This window comes from Heloderma suspectum, chromosome 6 (assembly GCF_057233095.1).
Source record: "Heloderma suspectum isolate Gila_16-S chromosome 6, 16-S_ref, whole genome shotgun sequence".
Classification (NCBI taxonomy): domain Eukaryota; kingdom Metazoa; phylum Chordata; class Lepidosauria; order Squamata; family Helodermatidae; genus Heloderma; species Heloderma suspectum.
In genome coordinates, this window is record NC_139463.1 from 3477663 (window position 1) to 3497968 (window position 20306).

The 20306-nt window shown below is 47.6% G+C and overlaps 2 protein-coding genes across 9 annotated transcripts in view; one reads left to right on the top strand and one right to left on the bottom strand.

Annotated features, from left to right (window-relative positions):
* LOC146340371 (NXPE family member 1-like) overlaps window positions 1-1610 on the top strand; it is a 42571-nt gene extending 40961 nt beyond the window's left edge. For both annotated transcript variants that reach the window (XR_014792853.1, XM_084860671.1), the window contains one exon: window positions 323-1610. Coding sequence is in view for 1 of the 2 variants with exons in the window: in XM_084860671.1 (XP_084716797.1) it covers window positions 323-858 (536 nt within the window). In the remaining variant the exon portion in view is untranslated. The remainder of the gene's footprint in view (window positions 1-322) is intronic.
* Window positions 1546-20283, bottom strand: REXO2 (RNA exonuclease 2). 7 transcript variants are annotated; one of them, XM_084803458.1, is made up of 7 exons: window positions 20113-20283; window positions 17438-17521; window positions 15893-15970; window positions 14460-14571; window positions 11680-11788; window positions 11111-11164; window positions 1546-1974 (listed from the first exon to the last, which is right to left on the bottom strand). In XM_084803458.1, the coding sequence occupies exons 1-7, from the start codon at window positions 20266-20268 to the stop codon at window positions 1845-1847; spliced, it is 723 nt and encodes a 240-aa protein (XP_084659584.1). In that variant the 5' UTR covers window positions 20269-20283; the 3' UTR covers window positions 1546-1844. The 7 variants fall into 7 exon arrangements, with proteins under 7 accessions (XP_084659584.1, XP_084659590.1, XP_084659583.1 ...); XM_084803464.1 differs by having other exon boundaries at window positions 11111-11198; XM_084803457.1 differs by having other exon boundaries at window positions 17399-17521.
* Between the last annotated feature and the right edge of the window lie 23 nt (window positions 20284-20306).

Here is a 20306-nt window from a genome sequence, read left to right on the forward strand (position 1 = left end):
GCTTGCTGCCTGTGCTGTGCTTTTTCCTGGTAGCCGAGATCCTTTCAATGTGGCCTTTTTGCCACCAACCACATCCTGGTCCGTCAAGTATCCATCTTCCATTAATCCTGTGAAGGGAGACCGTACTAATCACAGGTAGCTTTTTAATTTCTTGCTATGCAGTTAGAACTGTTTTGACACATGGAAGGGGTCTTCATGACAAAAGATGCTCTTTTATCAGTGGAAATCGGTTTTGTGTATGAGGTTATTCTTTACTATCCACGGCATTACATCTTCTCTGGTATTAACTTGTACTGATCCTGTGCTTTTCTTTTGTCATTAGCCCTGAAACATTTCAACATCCACGGGAATGGGACGCTCCAAAATTTGCTCGCTGTAGACACAGCCAGGAACATTCAAATGCAGTGGAAAAAACATGGACACCCCTTCATCACTGCCCATGGCTACACAATGAAAGATCACAGCTACGTCGCTCGGGAGATCGACAACATAGCAGGCGACAAAGACACGGCTGTGGTCGTTTCACTGGGCCAACACTTCCGCCCCTTCCCCATGGAGCTCTTCATCCGCAGGGCGATTAATGTGCGGGGAGCCATCCAGCGCCTTCTCCTGAGGAGCCCGGATACAAAGGTCATCATCAAAACAGAGAACATCTGCGAGATGCTTGCCAATCCAGAGCTATTTAGTACCTTCCATGGCTACACCCAATACCTTGCAGCAAAGGATGTCTTTCAGGATCTCAATATCGGCATCGTTGATGCTTGGGACATGACTATGGCCTACGCCAGCACCAACGTTCACCCACCAGCTTATGTGGTTGGGAACCAAATTAACATGTTTTTCGCTTACTTCTGTTAAAACGGGAGGGCAAACAAGGAATGCAAATTCAGGGAGATGAAGATTTTAGTCCACAGTCTACGTAAGTCATAAAGATGGTGAGAGTTTCACCTAGATCCAAATAACTGTGTGACTAGTTTGCTACAGTCGAGAGCTTTGGATCTGTTTCTTCTGCAGAAGCCCTCATCCCTTTCCCATGCTGCATGGCAAACCTCCTCTAAAACTAGAGGGTATTTCAAAAGCAATTTCTAATAGGGTATGAGTGGCTGTCATTAAGATGGGATATGGGCATCACATCCAAGCCCCTGGACACACCTAAACATAAGCTCTTTGGACCCTTATCTAGGTGCCTATACACCAGATGCCTTTACCAAGGTGCCTGCAACCTTTTAAGCCTGACAGCATCGTGCTGGAAATATGATGGATGCATCACAAGCCAGAGGGGCACATAGCCACCTTGCCACAGACTATGTAGGTAACCTTGGGCAAGCCATGAATTGAAGCTGCCACTTCTCATCTCCAAAACAGGGATGAGAGCAACATGTGCCTCAGCAAGTTGCTCTTGTTTCAGTAAGGACAGGGAAGGGCCACACCAACCAAATCCTGCTGACGCACAGAGACATGCACCTCTTTCTTCTGTAGCCTGGGGTGGGGGGAGTTTCAGGGAAAGCAGAACAAAAATACAACAGAAGGCAAGGAACAGGCCAATGTCTTTCAGCCAGGCTGCCTTTATTCTGTAACAAAAGTGGGTGCCTAAAACCAAACAAAAAGGACTCTCGAAGTGCAAAAGATACTCTGGACTCCTGAACCAAACAGCGGTTGATGGTTAATGGCACTGCCCCACAGCTCAAACACCAAAAAAAGTCATATCCTGTACGGTATTGTCACAGTTAACAATCCTGAAGAAGTGAAGGAACAGAAGTCGCTGCCTTAACCAATAAAGAACTGAAAACACTAGGAGGTGCCCCAACCATCTTGCACTTCTGCTAGAGAACCGGGCTGGGAGATCAAGTGGCAGACTTCTCATTTTCACCATTTTCTACTAATTTTCTTTTCTTTTCGTCTGTTTTCTTTTTGAAGATGCTATTTCTGTAGAACTGAAGCTCCTTGATGCTCTCCCTGATGTCATCAAGGGCTCTAAAGAGAATTCAGGACAGGTTTTTTAAAAAGAAAATAGATGATCTTACACACGTGCCTCTAAATGCAAACATAGGCTAACTTGAAGGAATCGAAAGAGGTACATCTCTGCAGGATTTGTACCCCAAAATGCTGCAAATAGCTTGTGTAATTCCATATTCTCTGCTCTAGGGCTGAATGTCAGGACTATCATAGCTTACTAAAATGGGTTGCATGCTTGACTATACAAATGTATCACAATCGCCTATGTTCTGGCCACTTTCTCATCCTCCACACTCAAAGCTCCATCTATTTTTTTAAAAAGTTTAAAACACACACAGACACACACACACGTGTATATATACATTTCTTGTGCACCAGTTTAAATATTCTCACATACCAAGCACTCCCCACCAACAGACCTCTCCCTACCTCCCTTCTTTCCTTGCCCAGCCCCACTGACTTTTCACAATGTGTTCCCCTCTCCATTTTTACACCCCATAGCAAAGTTACTGGTATTTGTAAGGCGAACTACTGTATACGTGCAGTTAGAGCATTATTCTGAGAACAACCAACCAGCCCAAACCCAACCCAAAGACAGTTAACTAGTCAGAGAGAAAAGCATAAAATGCTGTTCCAAGATGTCAAAGGACAAGCCACAAAGATGCTAGGAATGTTGTTTGTGCTTCAGCAAGCCAATAATGCTACTCCGCCTCTAGAAATCATTTCAGTGGCAGGAAGCTGCCTTACACCTAGCTGGACCAGGGGTCCATCTTGCTCGGCACTGTCTGCACTGACTGACCCGGGCTCTCCAGCGTCTCAGAGAGGGGTCTTCCCCAGCCTAACTGGAGAGGCCAGAAAAATGAACCTGGGACCTTTGGGCACATAAAACATGCACTCTGCCACTGAGCTATGTGCCTCTCTTGCTGGAATTTGAACCGACTGTCCCTTCCAGATTAGAATCTGCAGACTTGAAAGGAATCAAGATCAGTGCTACTTTACTCCAATACAGACTGCATTGCATTGCATTGACCAAACTGTACGACATAACTATTGGTGCCTGGATATAAAAATGTGTGGGGAAAAAACACTTGGCATAATCAATGTAGTAAGAGGATATTCCATTTCAGCTGACTCTTAAAAAACCTTGTTATGTTATTTAAGAAATACCGAATGGCCTCAATTTATTAGCAAAAGAAAAAGCATGCTTGGCTGTGTTTTAGCGGAAAGGCCACAAGGAGAACTGTGTTGGGCTGTGAGGGGAGACAGGGCCTTCTTGAGTACTGCACCCCGATGTGGAACTACCTCCCAAAAGAGGTGATCTTATTTTTTTAACTATTTTTTTTTAAATGCATCGTTTCTTTTTTCTAAAATGAACAAGGCAGCTTGCAATAACAAAACAGCCAAACAATATATAAAACACAGACATTGACATGTAAAACAGCAGTCATGGAAGAACACCCATTAGATTAGAATGGCCCTCTTATTAATTAATCTTATTAATTATTAGAGCGAGCGAACAGGGGGAGCAAACAGGAGTTGGCCAGGGGAGTTCGGCAGGGGAGGTCAAGGGGGAGGCCCCTAACATTTTTTTTAATTTTTTAATTTTTTTTTACTAACTTTTTTTCATTTATTTTTCTTGTAACACACACTTCCACACCAGTGGGACTCTGCTTTTAACCTCTACTGAGTAGAGGAGCAGGCACAGGCTAGTCTAGAACAATCACAAAGCTAGACACAAAAAGGGAAAAGAGGCTATGGAAGGACAAGACTCTCCAGTGGTGGTGACCTGCAAGGTGTGTGCAATGTTTGTTTTCTTGCCTGAGAACAACATGGCCTACACCTGCAACAAGTGCAAGTTGATCACGCTGCTGGAGGAAAAAGTAAGTGGACTGGAGCGGCGACTGTCAACCCTCCGGGGAATAAGAGAACACGAAGAGTTCTTGGACAGAATGGGGGAACTACAGCAGCAAAGGGCAGACCAGAAGCTTGAAGAGCAACAGCAAGATGAGGCAGTGGGAAATGCTGAGGTGAAGAAAAATGGAGTAGAGGATACTCCTTGGAAAACGGTGACAGTTAGGAGAAGAAGAACTAGACGCCACTCTGCACCAGTGGAAGCGGTGGAGCTGTGGAACCGATTCCAGGTACTTGCAGATGAGACTGGAGGACAGCCTGCAGACGAAGAATCACAGGGGAACCTGCATGAGAGTGAGCAAGAGGCTAAAGGTCAGTCAAACAGAGGCGATGAAACCCAGGCCTACAAGAAGAAGAAGAGAAGAGTGGTAGTAGTGGGAGACTCCTTGCTGCGTGGGATCGAGACCCAAGTATGTCGCGAAGACCCGTGGACTCGCCAGGTATGTTGTCTCCCGGGAGGACAGATTAGAGACGTGACTGAAAGGTTGCCTGCACTCATAAAGCCCACTGACAGGTATCCCTTTCTTCTCATCCATGTGGGAACAAATGATACCGCCAAGCGGAGCTACGAAGAGATCACGTCAGACTTTGAAGCTTTGGGAAGGAAACTCAAGAACTTTGGGGCCCAGATAGTTTTCTCATCCATCCTTCCAGTAGTTAGAAGAGGGATAGAAAGGGAACGAAAAATACTCCGGGTGAATGACTGGCTACGAAGGTGGTGCCGACGAGAGAGATTTGGATTCTGGGACCACGGGCTATACTTCCTGGAAGATGGGCTGTTGGCTAGGGATGGGTTGCACCTCACAAAGGCTGGGAAGAATGTGTTTGGCCACAGCATGAAGAACTTCATCAGGAGGGCTTTAAACTGAATCCTACGGGGAAGGGAGATGTAATGTTGGGGGTAACAATGGACGTAAGCGCATGCACTGCAATGGAGAGAACAGCGCTGATAGCGCCCAATAATAGTCTTCAGACACATGTAGGAAGAAAGCCAGACTATGAAGCACATGGTCTTCGATGTCTATATACTAATGCCCAGAGTATGGGAAACAAACAGAACGAACTTGAACTCTTAATACAGGAGGGAAATTATGACTTGATAGGTATAACTGAGACTTGGTGGGATGACTCTCATGACTGGAATACAGCAGTTGAAGGATATAACTTGTTCAAAAAGAACAGGAGGAACAGAAAGGGAGGCGGGGTTGCACTGTATGTGAAAAATACATATCTCTGCACAGAAATACAGGAGGAGGAGCTTGGTAGCCCCATCGAGAGCATCTGGGTTGAAATAAATGGAGCAAAGAATAAAAGGAACCTGGTGGTCGGAGTCTACTACCGGCCACCCAATCAAGGAGAAGACAAGGATGAAACTTTTGAAAAGCAAATAGCCAATGTTTTAAGGAAGCATGATGTAGTAGTAATGGGGGACTTCAATTTCCCCGATATTTGTTGGGAGACAAATTCTGCAAAACATGGCCCCTCCAGGAAATTCCTGACTTGTGTGGCGGATAACTTCCTCCTACAGAAAGTAGAGGAAGGAACTAGAGGATCGGCTATCCTTGACTTGATCCTAACCAACAGAGATGACTTAGTGGATAAAGTAGCAGTTACAGGAACTCTGGGGGAAAGCGACCATGTTGTACTTGAGTTCTTGGTTCTAAGGGAAGCAAAAGCCGAGTGTACTCAAACGCGTACCCTGGATTTTAGGAAAGCTGATTTTAATAAACTCAGAACAATGATCAGTAAGGTCCCATGGCAAGCAATGCTAGCGAGAAAAGGAGTCCAAGATGGGTGGGAACTTTTAAAAAAGGAAATTCTCAAGGCACAATCACAAACAATTCCAACAAGAAGAAAAGGTGGAAGACAACAGAAGAAGCCAATGTGGCTTCACAAAAAGCTTAGGGATGACCTGAAAACAAAGAAGGACACATATAGGAAGTGGAAAGAAGGCCAAGTAACAAAGGAAGAGTACAGGCAGGTAGCACAGAATTGCAGGGATGGCGTCAGGAAGGCTAAAGCGGAGAACGAGGTGAGGTTAGCGAGGGATGCTAAAAACAACAAAAAGGCTTTCTTCAGCTACGTGCATAGTAAAAGGCAGAGGAAAGAAATGGTTGTTCAGCTATTAAATAAGGATGGCAAAATGATAACAGAGGACAAAGAAAAGGCAGAGGTGCTCAATTCCTACTTTGGCTCAGTCTTCTCCCAAAAGAGGGTCTATGACCCCCCTGGCAAAGGCGAAGTACAGGCTGAAGGGGCAGGATTGCAGCTTGAGATCAACAGGCATATGGTCAAGGAACACCTCATTACTTTGAATGAGTTCAAATCTCCAGGGCCAGATGAACTGCATCCTAGAGTCATAAAGGAACTGGCAGAAGAGCTCTCAGAACCGCTGTCTATTCTCTTTGAGAAATCATGGAGGACCGGGGAAGTGCCAGATGACTGGAGGAGGGCTAACGTTGTCCCTATCTTCAAAAAGGGTAAAAAGGAGGAACCTGGGAACTACAGACCAGTCAGTCTGACATCAATCCCTGGGAAAATTCTGGAGCAGATCATAAAGCAATCCATCTGGAAGCACCTTGACAACAATGCAGTGATTACTCGAAGCCAACATGGATTTGTCAAAAACAAGTCCTGCCAGACAAATCTGATCTCATTTTTTGATCAAGTCACCTCCCTTGTAGACCGTGGGAATGCTGTAGACATCATATACCTCGACTTCAGCAAAGCTTTCGACAAAGTGCCCCATGATATCCTGATGAGCAAACCAGCTCGAAGTGGGCTAGATGAAACAACGATCATGTGGATCCACAGTTGGCTACAGAATCGGACCCAAAGAGTGCTTATCAATGGGACCTTCTCAAGCTGGGGAGAGGTAACGAGTGGGGTACCGCAGGGCTCAGTCCTGGGCCCAGTGCTCTTCAATATTTTTATTAATGACTTGGAGGAGGAGGTGCAGGGAATGCTGATCAAATTTGCAGATGACACAAAATTGGGAGGGATAGCTAATACTTTGGAAGACAGAAACAAAATTCAAAGTGATCTGGATAGACTGGAGTGCTGGGCAGAAAACAACAGAATGGCATTTAATAGGGACAAATGCCAAGTTCTGCACCTAGGAAAAAGAAACCAAATGCACAGTTACAAGATGGGGGATACGTGGCTCAACCACACTACGAGCGAGAAGGATCTTGGAATTGTCGTCGATCACAAGCTGAATATGAGCCAACAATGTGATGTGGCTGCAAAAAAGGCAAATGCTATTTTGGGCTGCATTCATAGAAGCATCGCTTCCAAATCCCGGGAAGTACTAGTTCCCCTCTACTCAGCACTGGTTAGGCCTCATCTGGAGTACTGTGTCCAGTTCTGGGCACCACACTTTAAGAAGGATGCAGACAAGCTGGAGAGGGTTCAAAGGAGGGCAACAAAGATGATCAGGGGACTGGAAACAAAGCCCTATTAAGAGAGACTGAAAGAACTGGGCATGTTTAGCCTTGAGAAGAGAAGACTGAGGGGAGATATGATAGCGCTCTTCAAGTACTTGAAAGGTTGTCACAGAGAAGAAGGCCAGGATCTCTTCTTGATCATCCCAGAGTGCAGGACACGGAATAATGGGCTCAAGTTACAGGAAGCCAGATTCCGACTGAACATCAGGAAAAACTTCCTGAGTGTCAGAGCAATACGGCAATGGAACCAATTACCTGGGGAGGTGGTGGGCTCTCCCACACTGGAGGCCTTCAAGACGAGGCTGGACAGCCATTTGTCAGGGATGCTCTGACTTGGATTCCTGCATTGAGCAGGGGGTTGGACTCGATGGCCTTGTAGGCCCCTTCCAACCCTACTATTCTATGATTCTATGATTCTATGATTTTTAGACAAAGTGCTGTGGCACACCTGTTCCTCTAGGCCTTTGATGTATTTTAATCCCTCCCTGCCCATGGCCTTTTATTGTCCTGTTTTAATGCTGTTTGGTTTTTAGAGTGTAATTACTTATTCTGATTGCTTGCTTGTTTTAATGTAAGCTGCTGTGAGGAACCTTCTGAGGGCTAGAAGGTTGTCTATAAACAGCAGTGGTGAGGTACGAGACTGTCGTCGCCCCCTCCCCCGCTTCCTCTCTTTACTCTTGAGGAGACCAGCTATTCTCAGGTAGGCCTGCCTGGAACATCACTATTGCGCACACTCCACACCCTGGAGGAAGCGTGCCATCAGCACTGTGTGACCGCTCCAGGCTGGGCTATGACGTCGAACCCACCCCCAGAGGCAACGGCTTTGGTGGCGCAAGAATAGTGCCGGCTGCCTCCCCGCCTTTCTCCATTGTATTACCTTGGGGTGAGAGGAGAAGGTTGACAAGAGAGGATGTTTCAGGGCACAGTGGCCCTTTATCTTCCGTGTAATCACTGAATTAATTGGTTGTGCATAGTTTCCCTTTTAGCGTCTGCTGGCTCCAGGGTGGATTTGACTTTTTTAATGCTATGTCCAGATAGTTTAATATATTGGCTGCTGGAATGAGGTAAAAGTGTGTGCTTTTTGAATAAAACATGGGATGCACTTTATTATCCCCTTGTTCGTTTGGTATATTTATGTATTTTGTGTTTATTAAATGACTTGGTGTTTAAGTCCTGAATCGAAAGTTTGCTTGTAGGTTTATTGTAGTATTTTTATTGTTGGATATTTTATTTGATACCATTGTATTTGTTTTTCCATAATGATGCTGTTAGCTGCTTTGTACTTCCTTTTGGAGGGAAAAGCAGGGTACAAACAAATTATGATGATGATATAAACTATTCTATAAATAAAGTGGAAAAAACACAATTATCTGGCTAGTTTAAAAAGATCTAAACCGCTGCCTATGCCTAATCAAAAGTAAGACCTGCTGAACTGGTTCGCACGATCAAAACAGCCCACCGTGGCTTAAAAAAGCCACAGTGGGTTGTGGCGTGTGCCAGGCAGGCTTTGAATACTCAACACTCAGCTACACCTTGTCATGTCGTCCAAACACAGGGGCTGTGGGTTAGGGGAGGGTTAAACAACCCTCACATGATCCATGGTTCCCAGGTCCAGACAACATGATAAGCCACAGTCAGGGCTTGAATATTCAAAATGGCCACTGGCATGCGGTGCAGCCCACTGTGTTTTGAATAAGCCACAGTGAGCTGTTCGGCCATGCGAACTGGCCCACTGCGTTCAACAGGGCTTACTGCCTAGCAAATGTGTATAGGACTGACACAAAATTGGGCGGGATGGCTAATACCCTGGAAGAGAGAAACAATTCAAAGTGATCTTGAGAGGCTGGAGCGCTGAGCAGGAAAAAACAGAATGACATTTAACAGGGATAAATGCCAAGTTCTGCACCTAGGAAAAAGAAACCAAATGCACAGTTACAAGATGGAGGACACGTGGCTAAACAACACTACAAGCGAGAAGGATCTTGGAACTGCTGTAGATCACAAGCTGAATATGAGCCAACAATGGGATGTGGCTGCAAAAAAGGCCAATGCTCTTTTGGGCTGCATTCATAGAAGCATAGCTTCCAAATCCCGGGAAGTACTAGTCCCCCTCTACTCAGCACTGGTTAGGCCTCATCTGGAGTACTGTGTCCAGTTCTGGGCACCACACTTTAAGAAGGATGCCGACAAGCTGGAAAAGGTTCAGAGGAGGGCGATGAAGATGATCAGGGGACAGGAAAAGCCCTGTGAAGAGAGACTGAAAGAACTGGGTATGTTTAGCCTTGAGAAGAGAAGACTGAGGAGAGATATGATAGCGCTCTTCAAGTACCTGAAAGGTTGTCACAGAGAGGAAGGCCAGGATCTCTTCTCTATCATCCCAGAGTGCAGGACACAGAATCATGGGCTCAAGTTACAGGAAGCCAGATTCTGGCTGAACATCAGGAAAAACTTCCTGACTGTTAGAGCAATACGACAATGGAACCCATTCCCTAGGGAGGTGGGGGGCTCTCCCACACTGGAGGCATTCAAGACGAGGCTGGACAGCCACCTGTCAGGGATGCTCTGACTTGGATTCCTGCACTGAGCAGGGGGTTGGACTCAATAGCCTTGTAGGCCCCTTCCAACCCTACTATTCTATGACTACTGCCATAACGTCTAAACTGACTTAGTTTCTAAGTTGCTTCACTAGATCACAGACTGATTGGGGGGGGAATGATATTTAAAAAGAAAACATTCCGGAATGAAGAATTTCAGGACAATATCAAATCATCTGTCTTCTTTACCATGCTAATTTCCTTTATTATTCTAAGTATACTCTCAGCTTAAAACAAAAAGCCAAAACTCAGCTGCAGTAGAGGGGTTCTCCAAACACAACCTCCCAACTCTTGTTCTGCGAAAATTAGAACTGCATGCAACTCTAGTCCCAATAAGTACTGATTCATGAGTCATCCATATGCGAACTCCTGCCCTGGCTAGAACAGTATATAGTACAAGGCAGAGTTCGTATGATTACCAAGGAGAAAAATCCTTGCAATTTTCCCACCAACGCTCACTTTTCTGAATTGGGCACCAGCAGTGAAACAGATACAAGCTAAGGGAGACAGGCTGTTCATTGTCAATGGAAAGGATTTTCTTGCAATTGTACATCTGTTTCACCACATGGGAGCGCATTTGTGAATACTAGCAAGCACATGGGAGGCCTCTCGCTCAGGGAGGGCCAGTCAGTCCATGTCACTTTTGCATGTGTCCTCCCAGAGGTCTCTTCCATCCCATTTCTGTATTAATCTGCCACTTATGCATTTTTCAAAATCTGCATGAAAATGCATATTTAAGTATGTATTTGAAAACTTATTTCTATATGTAATTTGTCTCAAAATGCACCTTTTAAAACATTATTTTGATATGTTTTTTGAGCCAAGAAAGGTTTCAGAATGTTTGGGAAGTGCAAAATCCACTGGACAATGAAATTTCCATCTGCATATTATTCCAGAAGGTGCAAATCAGGTGAGTTCATACCAGAATTTGCAAAGATCAAATTCCTGAAGCAGCCCAACTCTCTCCTCATAGTAGTGTTTTCTTATAAAAATTAATTGGAAAAGGAGTCAGTTCTTGCTTATCTTCACAAGGTCCCCTTCCACCAAGGAGCAGGATGATAATGCGGGATTTTTTATGCTATGCTGGAAATGGAATTTGATGGCTAGAGGAAAATAAGATGAGGCTGGCTCTTATAAAATGAGTCCTGGATCTTCATGGGCCAACAGGCCCCAGTTTAAAAGCCAAAGGATTATTAATCTTACCTATGAGAAGCAGCTTTCTTTGGCGCAAACTCATAGTCTTCTGGATACCAGCGCCTGCACATGCAGAACAAGTTTCCATTTCAACGCTCTAACAAATTCAAAATAATTACCAAATACAGCAGATGCAGGGAGAGGGGGGAGCCCCACTGAGGGGTCACCAGTATAAAAGAAGCAGGGGATACAGACACAGCCTGAGACCATTAACCCCTTTTTTTAAATGCAGGTTCTGGTCCTGAATGTGGCAGAGAAATATTCTCCACTTTAAAAAAAATCTATTATTACTTGGGAACCTGAATGGTAGAAAAATATGCTGAAATAAATTAAAATATACATAAGTATAATTTGTGACTGTAAAATCAAATCTCATTTTAACTCTAGGCATCCATGGTGTTGCCATATTACACAAAATGCCTGCCAAATCCCCTCCTGGGCCATTATTTGGCATTCACCAGACAGGTCTCCCTATGGATCAGCTCTGTTCTGCTGACCCACCCTCCCAATGCTTTCCCCCCAACCTCATGTGCCCCCCTCCCCCCCCCGCTCTGTTCTAATGCTGCATCATTCTTAACCTGCACAGCTCTTTGACGGTGCTGACGTCAATGATCCGGTAGTGAAGATGTTTCATGAACTGTGGCATGTGCTTGTCGAGAAACTTCTTGTCCGCATGAACCGAGTTTCCTAAAAGGGATGCAAAAGCACCAATTCTGTTTGTGCCGTCAAAGTGGGATTCGCAGACGGGGGTCTGCTTTCCAGGCCATTGTTTGATCCCCTCCCAAATGCAGCCACACGGGCTCCTGGCTTTGCTCAAAGGGCTGGGGTAAGTCTGGGGCCACCAGGAAACAGGAAAATTGGAGCACAACATCCTTTTACATCCTTTTCCCCATTTATTGGTGGTGGGGGGGATACGAAGCTGCCTTATACAGATTCAGACCATCAGTCTCAGTCTACCTTGCTTGGCAGAAATGGCTCTCCAGGGTTTCAGACAGGGGTCTTTCCTAGGCCTACCTAGAGATGCTGCAAGGGACTGAAGCTGGGGTCGTATGCATGTAATACAAGTGCTCTCCCACTCAGCTAAGGCCTTGGATGTGGTGAAGTGAGCACAAGGGCATTTTCGCACAATGCACTTTGCTTTTCAACACATCCCCCCTCCAGTAGTGAGCTATGCTACTGACCACATCCCAGAGCAGGGGTGGGCTACGGCTCCCATCAGCTCTAGCCAGTGTAATCAATGGTTGGGATTTGTAGGCCAAAACGTCTGGAAGGCCCCAAGTTGCCCACCCCTGACTTTGAGGCCCAAAGAAAACCCAAACTCATGCTTAACAAATCCAGTGCAATGTCAAATCTGTTGAGCCAAGAGCAGCGTTCATTTTCGGGATCCAGCACGCTGCTGTTTCCCTCTTCTGACAAGCGGGGGCCTTCAGGCTGGATGGATCCCCACTAGGCCCCATAGAACAAGCTCGGTAGATCCTCAGAGGGAACTGGCATTTCTGCAGGATGCATGCTGAACTCTCAGAGCACAGTCAGCTGCTAAGCGAAATGCTTAATAGCTCTGACGCTGCGCCTTAGAGGCATTCCAAGGCATGTCACCGACATCACAGGAATCCTCACAACAACCCTTTAAGGAAGGCTGGCATCGCTAGCCCCATATTGAAGGGGTGGGTAACTTATGGCCCTGGAGATGTTTTGGCCCCCAGCCCCCATCCTCCCTCCCCGCTGCTGGCTAAGACGGATGGGAGTTGTAGGCCAAAACACACAGAGTTGCTCACCCCTGCCAGAATGCAAATGGAAGTGGGGGAGTAGGGTGCCGTGGGGAGAGAGTAGTCCCTGGGGCTTGTCAGGTCCTGGCAGAAGCACGATTTGAAGCATGGATGTCATGGTGCATGGCTCAGCTCCTTGGGCTGCAATCCTATGCACAGTTACTCGGGAGTAAGCTCCACTGAAGCCAATGGGACATCCTTCCAAGACAATGCACACAGGACTGCGCAGTTGCCTGCTGCGCCAGATTAAGTCTCGGCTGAGCAGCTGTGCCCCAAATCAGCTCCCTAACAGGAAATTCACCGGAGCTCTCCTGGCGGAACACACGTTCCTATCAAGGGAAAGGCGTGTCAATACTGACAGACCTTCACAAAGACAAATTAAAGCTAAGAGAGAGGCAGGCCTCTTGCAGGGCCCAGCGGGACCTTACAGCAGCTGCCTGGAACATTTGCTTTGGGCTATTTATACAACGACAGTGTTTGGGGCCTCTCACACTAAGCGGAATTTCATACCCCCGAGCCAAGTGTGGAGCTGGAAGATAACCCCCCCAGGTCCTTTGCATCACCAGGCGAATTCCAAGCCAGAGCAACAGGTTTGTGTAGGTAGCAGCGCTATGCCTGGGGAGCCAACGTTCCAGCTGCTCCTTCTCTCCTAGCTGAAATTCTCTCTGAGACATCCTCGGGCAGAGACTTCAGAGGCGCTCCTGACCGCCGACCACTCATGCAAGCCGAACGTGACTCCTCGAGGTCCATCATTTTTTCAACACCCCCCAACTGCCCTGCCCCTTACAGCTTAGTCTGAGATACTGCTGGAGCCTGACAAAAGAGGCTGCTTGCTGAGTGTCCAGTTTAAGGAACTCAGTGTGGAAATTTGGGGATTATGTGAAGGGGCTCCCAGATCTCTTATGGAGCCACTCACACAGATTTCAATACATTTGAAGGGGGCATTCTCCTGTGTGAACCTTCCCAGACTCTGCAGTTCACATCCCTCAAAGCACCGTGAGAAGTGTGTGTGGGGTGGGGGGAGGCAAGGAACAAAGCCTTCTGAGTGGTGGCCCCATGCTCTAGTACTCCCTACGGAAGCACAGATGGCCTCTTCCCTTCACTCCTTCCAACAAGTTGGGCTCTTGAAGGAGAGGGATGACCACTCATTATTTGTTTATTACATTTATGTCCCACCCTTCCTCCAGCAAGCCCAAGGTGGCATACACTCCTCCTCTCCATTTTATCCTCACAACAACCCTGCAAGGTAGGTTAGGCTGAGTCAGTGACTGGCCCTAAGTGACCCAGTGAACTTCATGGCCAGGTGAGGACTAGAACCCGGGTCTCCCAGTCCAACACTCTAACCACTACATCACATTGGCTCTTATCGTATGGCCTGATGCTAATTCTCAGATTCATTTTGATTAACTGCATAAGGACTGGAAGATTAAAGGGCGATTTGTAATGCATTTAATTGTTTTTAGAAACTGCTTGCATTGTCATTGTTTCTGTCCGTTAGATGCCTTGAGTACCTTTTGTGGAAAGGCAGGGGGACAAACACTGTAAATCAATAAAAGTGAAGAAATCCTTTCTTAAACAGGGATGCTTCTAACCTGCAAGGGGGCAGAGTCCCGGTGGTGTCTGCTGTCGAACAAAGGACAGAAATTCATACTCCGCTTGGCGCAACGAGATTGTGCTCTCTTTCACTGCCTTTGTAAGGCCAGACTGCAAGGAGAACAAGAGAAAATTACATTATGTTGCCTGTGCATCCAAGAAAGTAAATCAATCATAATGTGGGAATCAATACCCAAACAGCCAAACCATCCGAGGTATGGATTACCAAGGGGTATTACCCAAGGGGTTAAAACATGGCTCTGTACAGGGGTGGAGAGGAACCAGGGACAACCTGGAGTCCAGGGGGCCAAGCAGGGGGGATGTCTGCCAGACTCCACCCCCTTCCCGGACTCCCGCGACATCCCTGGTATAAAGCCACCATGACTTGTATTAATTCATAGACACGTCCTCCTCCATCAATGCATCCAGCCTCCCTTTTAAAACCATCTAAGCTACTGGCCATCCTCACACCTTATGAAGCAGACATCAGTGGATTAATCGCACATGGTATGAACAAAAACGTCCTTTGCCAATCTGCCAATCAGTTCCATTAGATACCACTGAGTTCTAGTATTATCCTGAAGCCCTTCTCCATACTGTGCATAGCTTTATAAACCTCTATCAGGTTTCTCTTTGGTCACCATTTTTTCCTAAACTAAGTAAAGCACTTCCTCCAATCTCTTCAGTACCCCAGAAAGGATGGGGCTGCATACCTGTTTTTAGGCAAAAAGGTAACCTGCTCCATCCCTTCTGTGTGAAATGCTCCAGCCCTTTAGAACAGAAACATCTACGGTCCCCACTCACCAGGGCTCTCATTACACAACGCTCCCCACCCTCAAATCCCAACCAAACGATGCTGCAATTTTCTACAAGAAAAAGATCTAAGGCTGGAGGCCCCTCCAGATGAGGCTTTCACGGCACTTCCACCCTGCCTCATTCGTGGGGTGTTACAGGGGGCCCAGGCAATGACGTCTTCCACGCATGACCCTCCTGTGTTTTCCCACTGCTTCTTCCGCCTTTTCTCTTCCCATGGAAAATCCATGAAGAAGAAAAAGATGGAAAAGCTGCACAAGGCCTGCTGATGAGTAGTGCTAAGAGCCCCCCATCTGGACGCTCCTCAGGGCTGGTAAAAAAAAGACTCAATTATGAACCTGTGAAGTTCAAAGGTCATGCTAAAGAATACATGCAGCTGAGTCAGTTAGGCAAAACCAGGCACGTTTTGCATGAATGGGATCAACGTGGAGGCTTCCTCTCGAAGGCAACAGTTCAGGTTTCAGGTTGGAGGAAAGCGACAGAAGGAAACTTAAACTGGGGTGGGGAATCATCTGCATAAGGGAAGAGCAAGAAAAGATCTCGTGTGCAATTGTACAGACCCCCCCCCCCCCATGTCTTAAGGGTGTGCAAGCTGCAAAGAGCCTGGAGAGACTTTTACCTTCCCATGGTGCTCTTTGCACCATTCTGACATGCTGTCGAGCAGCTCATCTGGCTGGTTTATTATCAGGTTGGGCCCCTGTCAGCAAAGGAGAGAAAAAATGAGAAATAAGAGCAGACCACTTTACACTGCATGTATTTGTAAGCTAGCCGTATACATTTGGGGAAAGACCGTAGCCCAGTTGTAGAGGCCCTGCTTGGCGTGCACAAGGTCCCAAGTTCAATCCCCAGCAATTCCAGGTAGGGAAGGAAAAAGTCCTGCCTGAAACCCTAGAGAGCTGCTGCTGCCAGTCAGTGTCAACAATACTGGGCTTGATAGACCAAGGCTCTGATTCGGTATAAGGCAGCTTCTTAGGTTCTTAAATAAGGGTGCGGGGGGACCTCTTGTAATTATCATTGGCCTTGTTATTGCAGTCCCACCTTCCTTTAACCGTATCCATACAGCACCCCATCACCCACATATGAAGGACAAGCGTGCAGTACATCTAAACGTGCACAGAGTGTCTTTCCTTCACCATTGAAGCCTGTGCTCTCACATACTTAAAATTATAAAGCTGTGCTTCCTTCCAAGGCATATCATGTCATGGCTCCCAGACAAGCCCAGATGACAGCATCCCTATTGGGGGGTTTTTGCACTCCCCTGGCAGCATTCTGAGCAAATATTCCAAAAAGGGGTTTTGGGGAACCTGTAATACATCACTGCAAAAATTGATGTAGGCACTCGTATCTCTGACTGCACCAGCTCACGTCCACCATTGATGTAAGAGGCATGGTAATCAGGGCATGATTTTATCCAGAGCTGAGCAATTTCTCATCCATCTAAGAAGGCACATACATAAGGACAACAGAAGAGCCCCAATGAATCAGATCAAAGGTCCATCTAATCCAGCATTATGATTCACACAGCAGCCATCCAGATAGGAATGATTGTTTTAATCGTCTGCCTGGCCAGCTTATTAGCTATTTATTGTTTATATAGTGCATAATACTTTACAGAGCACAAGAGGGCAAAGAGTACAGACTTCTAGAAGTAAACACAGGGAAGAGGTCAATAAGAATATACATTTATTTCAATTACACACATTTCAGCTTAATTAGAATAGGGAGTGAGGACTAAGAAGTTGTGCCAAAGACTCCAGGGATTTGAGAATCAATTTGAAGGAACTGAAAGAGGTGGCATCAGGCAGATATTGGGGGGGGGGGAGTTCCTGGCATAACAGACAATGAGAGGGAAAAGGAGCACAATAAGTCACAATGTTAGTCAACTAAATGACAGAACTTTAAGACTGGATGACAACAGGAAACATCCATAATCCAGTCGGCTTTCAAGTTTCCAGTGCCAAGTTGGCATTCATTTCCCAGGCGAAAAACATCTGGAAATTGCATGTATAAAACAGGCTTTTCATCAACCAGCTGCCTATGAAGAACGCAGCGTAAAGCCATTCCCAGCAGGCGGGCCTCTCACACAGACAAGTCAAGGAAATCACAAGGCAGTTCCTTAGCTCACATTTAGCTGGCACCAAAGCAGTGGAAAACTGCAACCTACTTCAGCCATGACATTCAAGTCTGAATCCGTTATGAGACAGGCCATCTCAATAATCTGATCCTTCTCAATATCCAGTCCAGTCATCTGTAACAAAGGCAAAAAGTTAACAAGCATCAGATGTCATGAAAATCTCTCTCTCTTCCACTTGCACGGTAGCAAAAGTACATTTGAATCCCTTTGCAAGACGGTGTCCTAATGCCCTACAACTCGTAGGTTAAACAGGCATCACCGCAGAGTGGAAATGGGGAGGAAAAAAACAGTGTCAGTTTCACAAAGAGCTAGAAAACCAGTTCAGAATTGCCCTAAACCCAGTTTAAAAGAAAAGGAAAAAGAGCCTGAAGTGAGGGGACGTCTGCCAACACAGTAATCCTAAAACCATGCACTTGTGCAAGTCGCAGTAGTTTTAGGGCCTCAAGTCGACACCAGCTGAAATCTATGGATTGGTCTATGGATCTCAGTGCCATAGGAGGCTCGGATGGCTGTCAGTACTTAGAATGTGTGGGAAAGTTTGTGACGAGAGGCCTATTAATAGATAATAACTATAAGAGCGAAAGAAAGCTTTCACGTTCAGCAGCAGGGTAGCAATTTTATGGACGCTGAGGCCAAACAACGGATGATTATCTCTAACATACCCTGCATGGCCAATGTAAGAGGAACAGAGACAGAACTTTGGTCCAGCCAGATTAGGAAATAGAACTTCCCTTCTGCCACATCCTGTGGCTGAATAGGAGAAAGGGAAGGTTTATATAGGGGAATTAAGGTTAGAACTCCTTCTTCCTGGGGGTGGGGGCCACTGGGAAGAGGGCATATATTATATCCCAGGCACTTGAGGGAGGCGGCTTGTCTCCCTTCCTCTTCAGGTGTTCAGCCCAGCCCCTGGCCAGAGAGCGTTTGGGGTGGGGCCCTGCTGGATCAGTGCAAAGGCATCTCTAGCTGAGCATCCCATTTTCCACAGCAATCAACCAAATGCCTCTGGGAAGCCCACAAGGAGGACATGAGTGCAACAGCACCATCCCGCTCATGTCTGCCAGTCGCCTAGGCATACCGCCTCTGATACTGGAGGTAGCACATAGCCATCCGGACTAGTAGCCACTGATAGCCTTCTCCTTCAGGAATGTGCCCCGCCCTTTTAAAGCCATCCAAACTGGCAGCCATCACTACATCTTGTGGTAGTGAGTTCCACAGTATAATTATGCATTGCGTGAAGAAGTCCTTCCTTTTATTTGTCCCGAATCTCCCACCAATCAGCTTGATGGACTGAATCCGCTGAATTCTAGCATTATGAGTAGTTTCTAGCATCTCCTAACCACATGTAATTTCATACACCTCTATCATGCGTTCCCTTTATCACTTTTCCTCCTTAACAAAGGAGCCCCAAACGCTGTAACTTTCCCCCCTACACCTGCCCCCCATCACACACACACATAATGATGATGATGATAAAGCTTTTATTGTTTCAACCAGTGGTTACAACAAGAATACAGAAAACATAGATGAATAATTACAAATTTTTAAACAGTCTGCAAGGTCAAAAATGTAAACACTTGGAATGAATTTTGGGAAAAGACAGGGCAATAAAACAGGTAATGAGACAGGTCCTCCATTTTGCCGTTGTGACAAGGGCAAAGTCTGGGCGGCAAAGTCTGGGCACGCGCACGCACACACTCCTGTGGTGCATATGTCTCAGGGAAGGGGTGGATATTATGGGATGCAGACCCCCTATGCACACACCCCCAAATGGTGCCCACGTTTCCTGGGAGTTATTATGGGACAAATCCCACCCTCTGCGCACAGACCCTAGAGTGCATCTGTTTCATGGGAGGGATTATTATGGGATGTAGCCCAGCACCTTCATGGCAGGCATGTCACCTGGGGGATATTTTGGGAGAGGGCACTCCTCCCTCGTGCACCCGTGTCTCTTTCGGGGAGTGGATATTATACCATGGCGCCTCGGAGCACAAGCCTATTCTGCACCTGTCTGGAGAATATATTGTGGGATGGAGCCCCTCTGGGGGGTTATGATTAGGAGATGGGGCCCCTCGGGGGGTATTATTCGGGGATGGGGCCACTCGGGGGGGTAGGATGGAGCCCCTCCTGAGGGGATATGATTAGGGGATGGAGCCCCTCAGGGGGGATATGATTCGGGGATGGGGCCCCTCGGGGGGGGAATATGATTCGGGGATGGGGCCCCATGGGGGGGGATATGATTCGGGGATGGGGCCCCTCGGGGGGGGTATGATTCGGGGACGGGGCCCCTCGGGGGGGGATATGATTCGGGGACGGGGCCCCTCGGGGGGGGATATGATTCGGGGACGGGGCCCCTCGGGGGGGGATATGATTCGGGGACGGGGCCCCTCGGGGGGGGTATGATTCGGGGACGGGGCCCCTCGGGGGGGGTATGATTCGGGGACGGGGCCCCTCGGGGGGGGATATGATTCGGGGACGGGGCCCCTCGGGGGGGGGTATGATTCGGGGACGGGGCCCCTCGGGGGGGGTATGATTCGGGGACGGGGCCCCTCCCGAAGGGGCGTTATTAGGGGAGGGAGCCCCCTCTTCCACACATCGCACACGGCGCGGCACCGCCCGCGCGGCGACTGTGGGACGGGCCCCGCTCCGCCGGCGCCGGCCTCCCCCTCTCCCGCCGGGCCTGCGCTGCGCTGCGCTGGGCGGCTCACCTCCAGGTCCACCCAGACCATCCGCCGCCCCAGGCCGGCCGCCCCGGCCATGGCTGGCGCCCCGCTCCGGCTCCGGCCCCGGCGGCGCCACCCCGCCGGCGCGCCCCGCAGCAGCAGCAGCAGCCCGCGCCCAGCCCCGCCGCCCGCGCCGCGCATGCCCGGACTGCCGCCCCGCCCCCTGGGCGCAGCCGCCG

What these genes read in the sequence shown, in the direction of transcription:
- REXO2 (XM_084803457.1), bottom strand. Translation starts at nt 20,268, where the DNA reads ATGCGCGGCGCGGGCGGCGGGGCTGGGCGCGGGCTGCTGCTGCTGCTG. An exon ending in TGGTCTGGGTGGACCTGGAG is followed by an intron (nt 17,522 to 20,112) that starts GTGAGCCGCCCA and finishes CCTTTGTTACAG; the next exon opens with ATGACTGGACTGGATATTGA. An exon ending in GGGACTCTGCCCCCTTGCAG is followed by an intron (nt 11,789 to 14,459) that starts GTTAGAAGCATC and finishes CATCCCTTTTAG; the next exon opens with GAAACTCGGTTCATGCGGAC.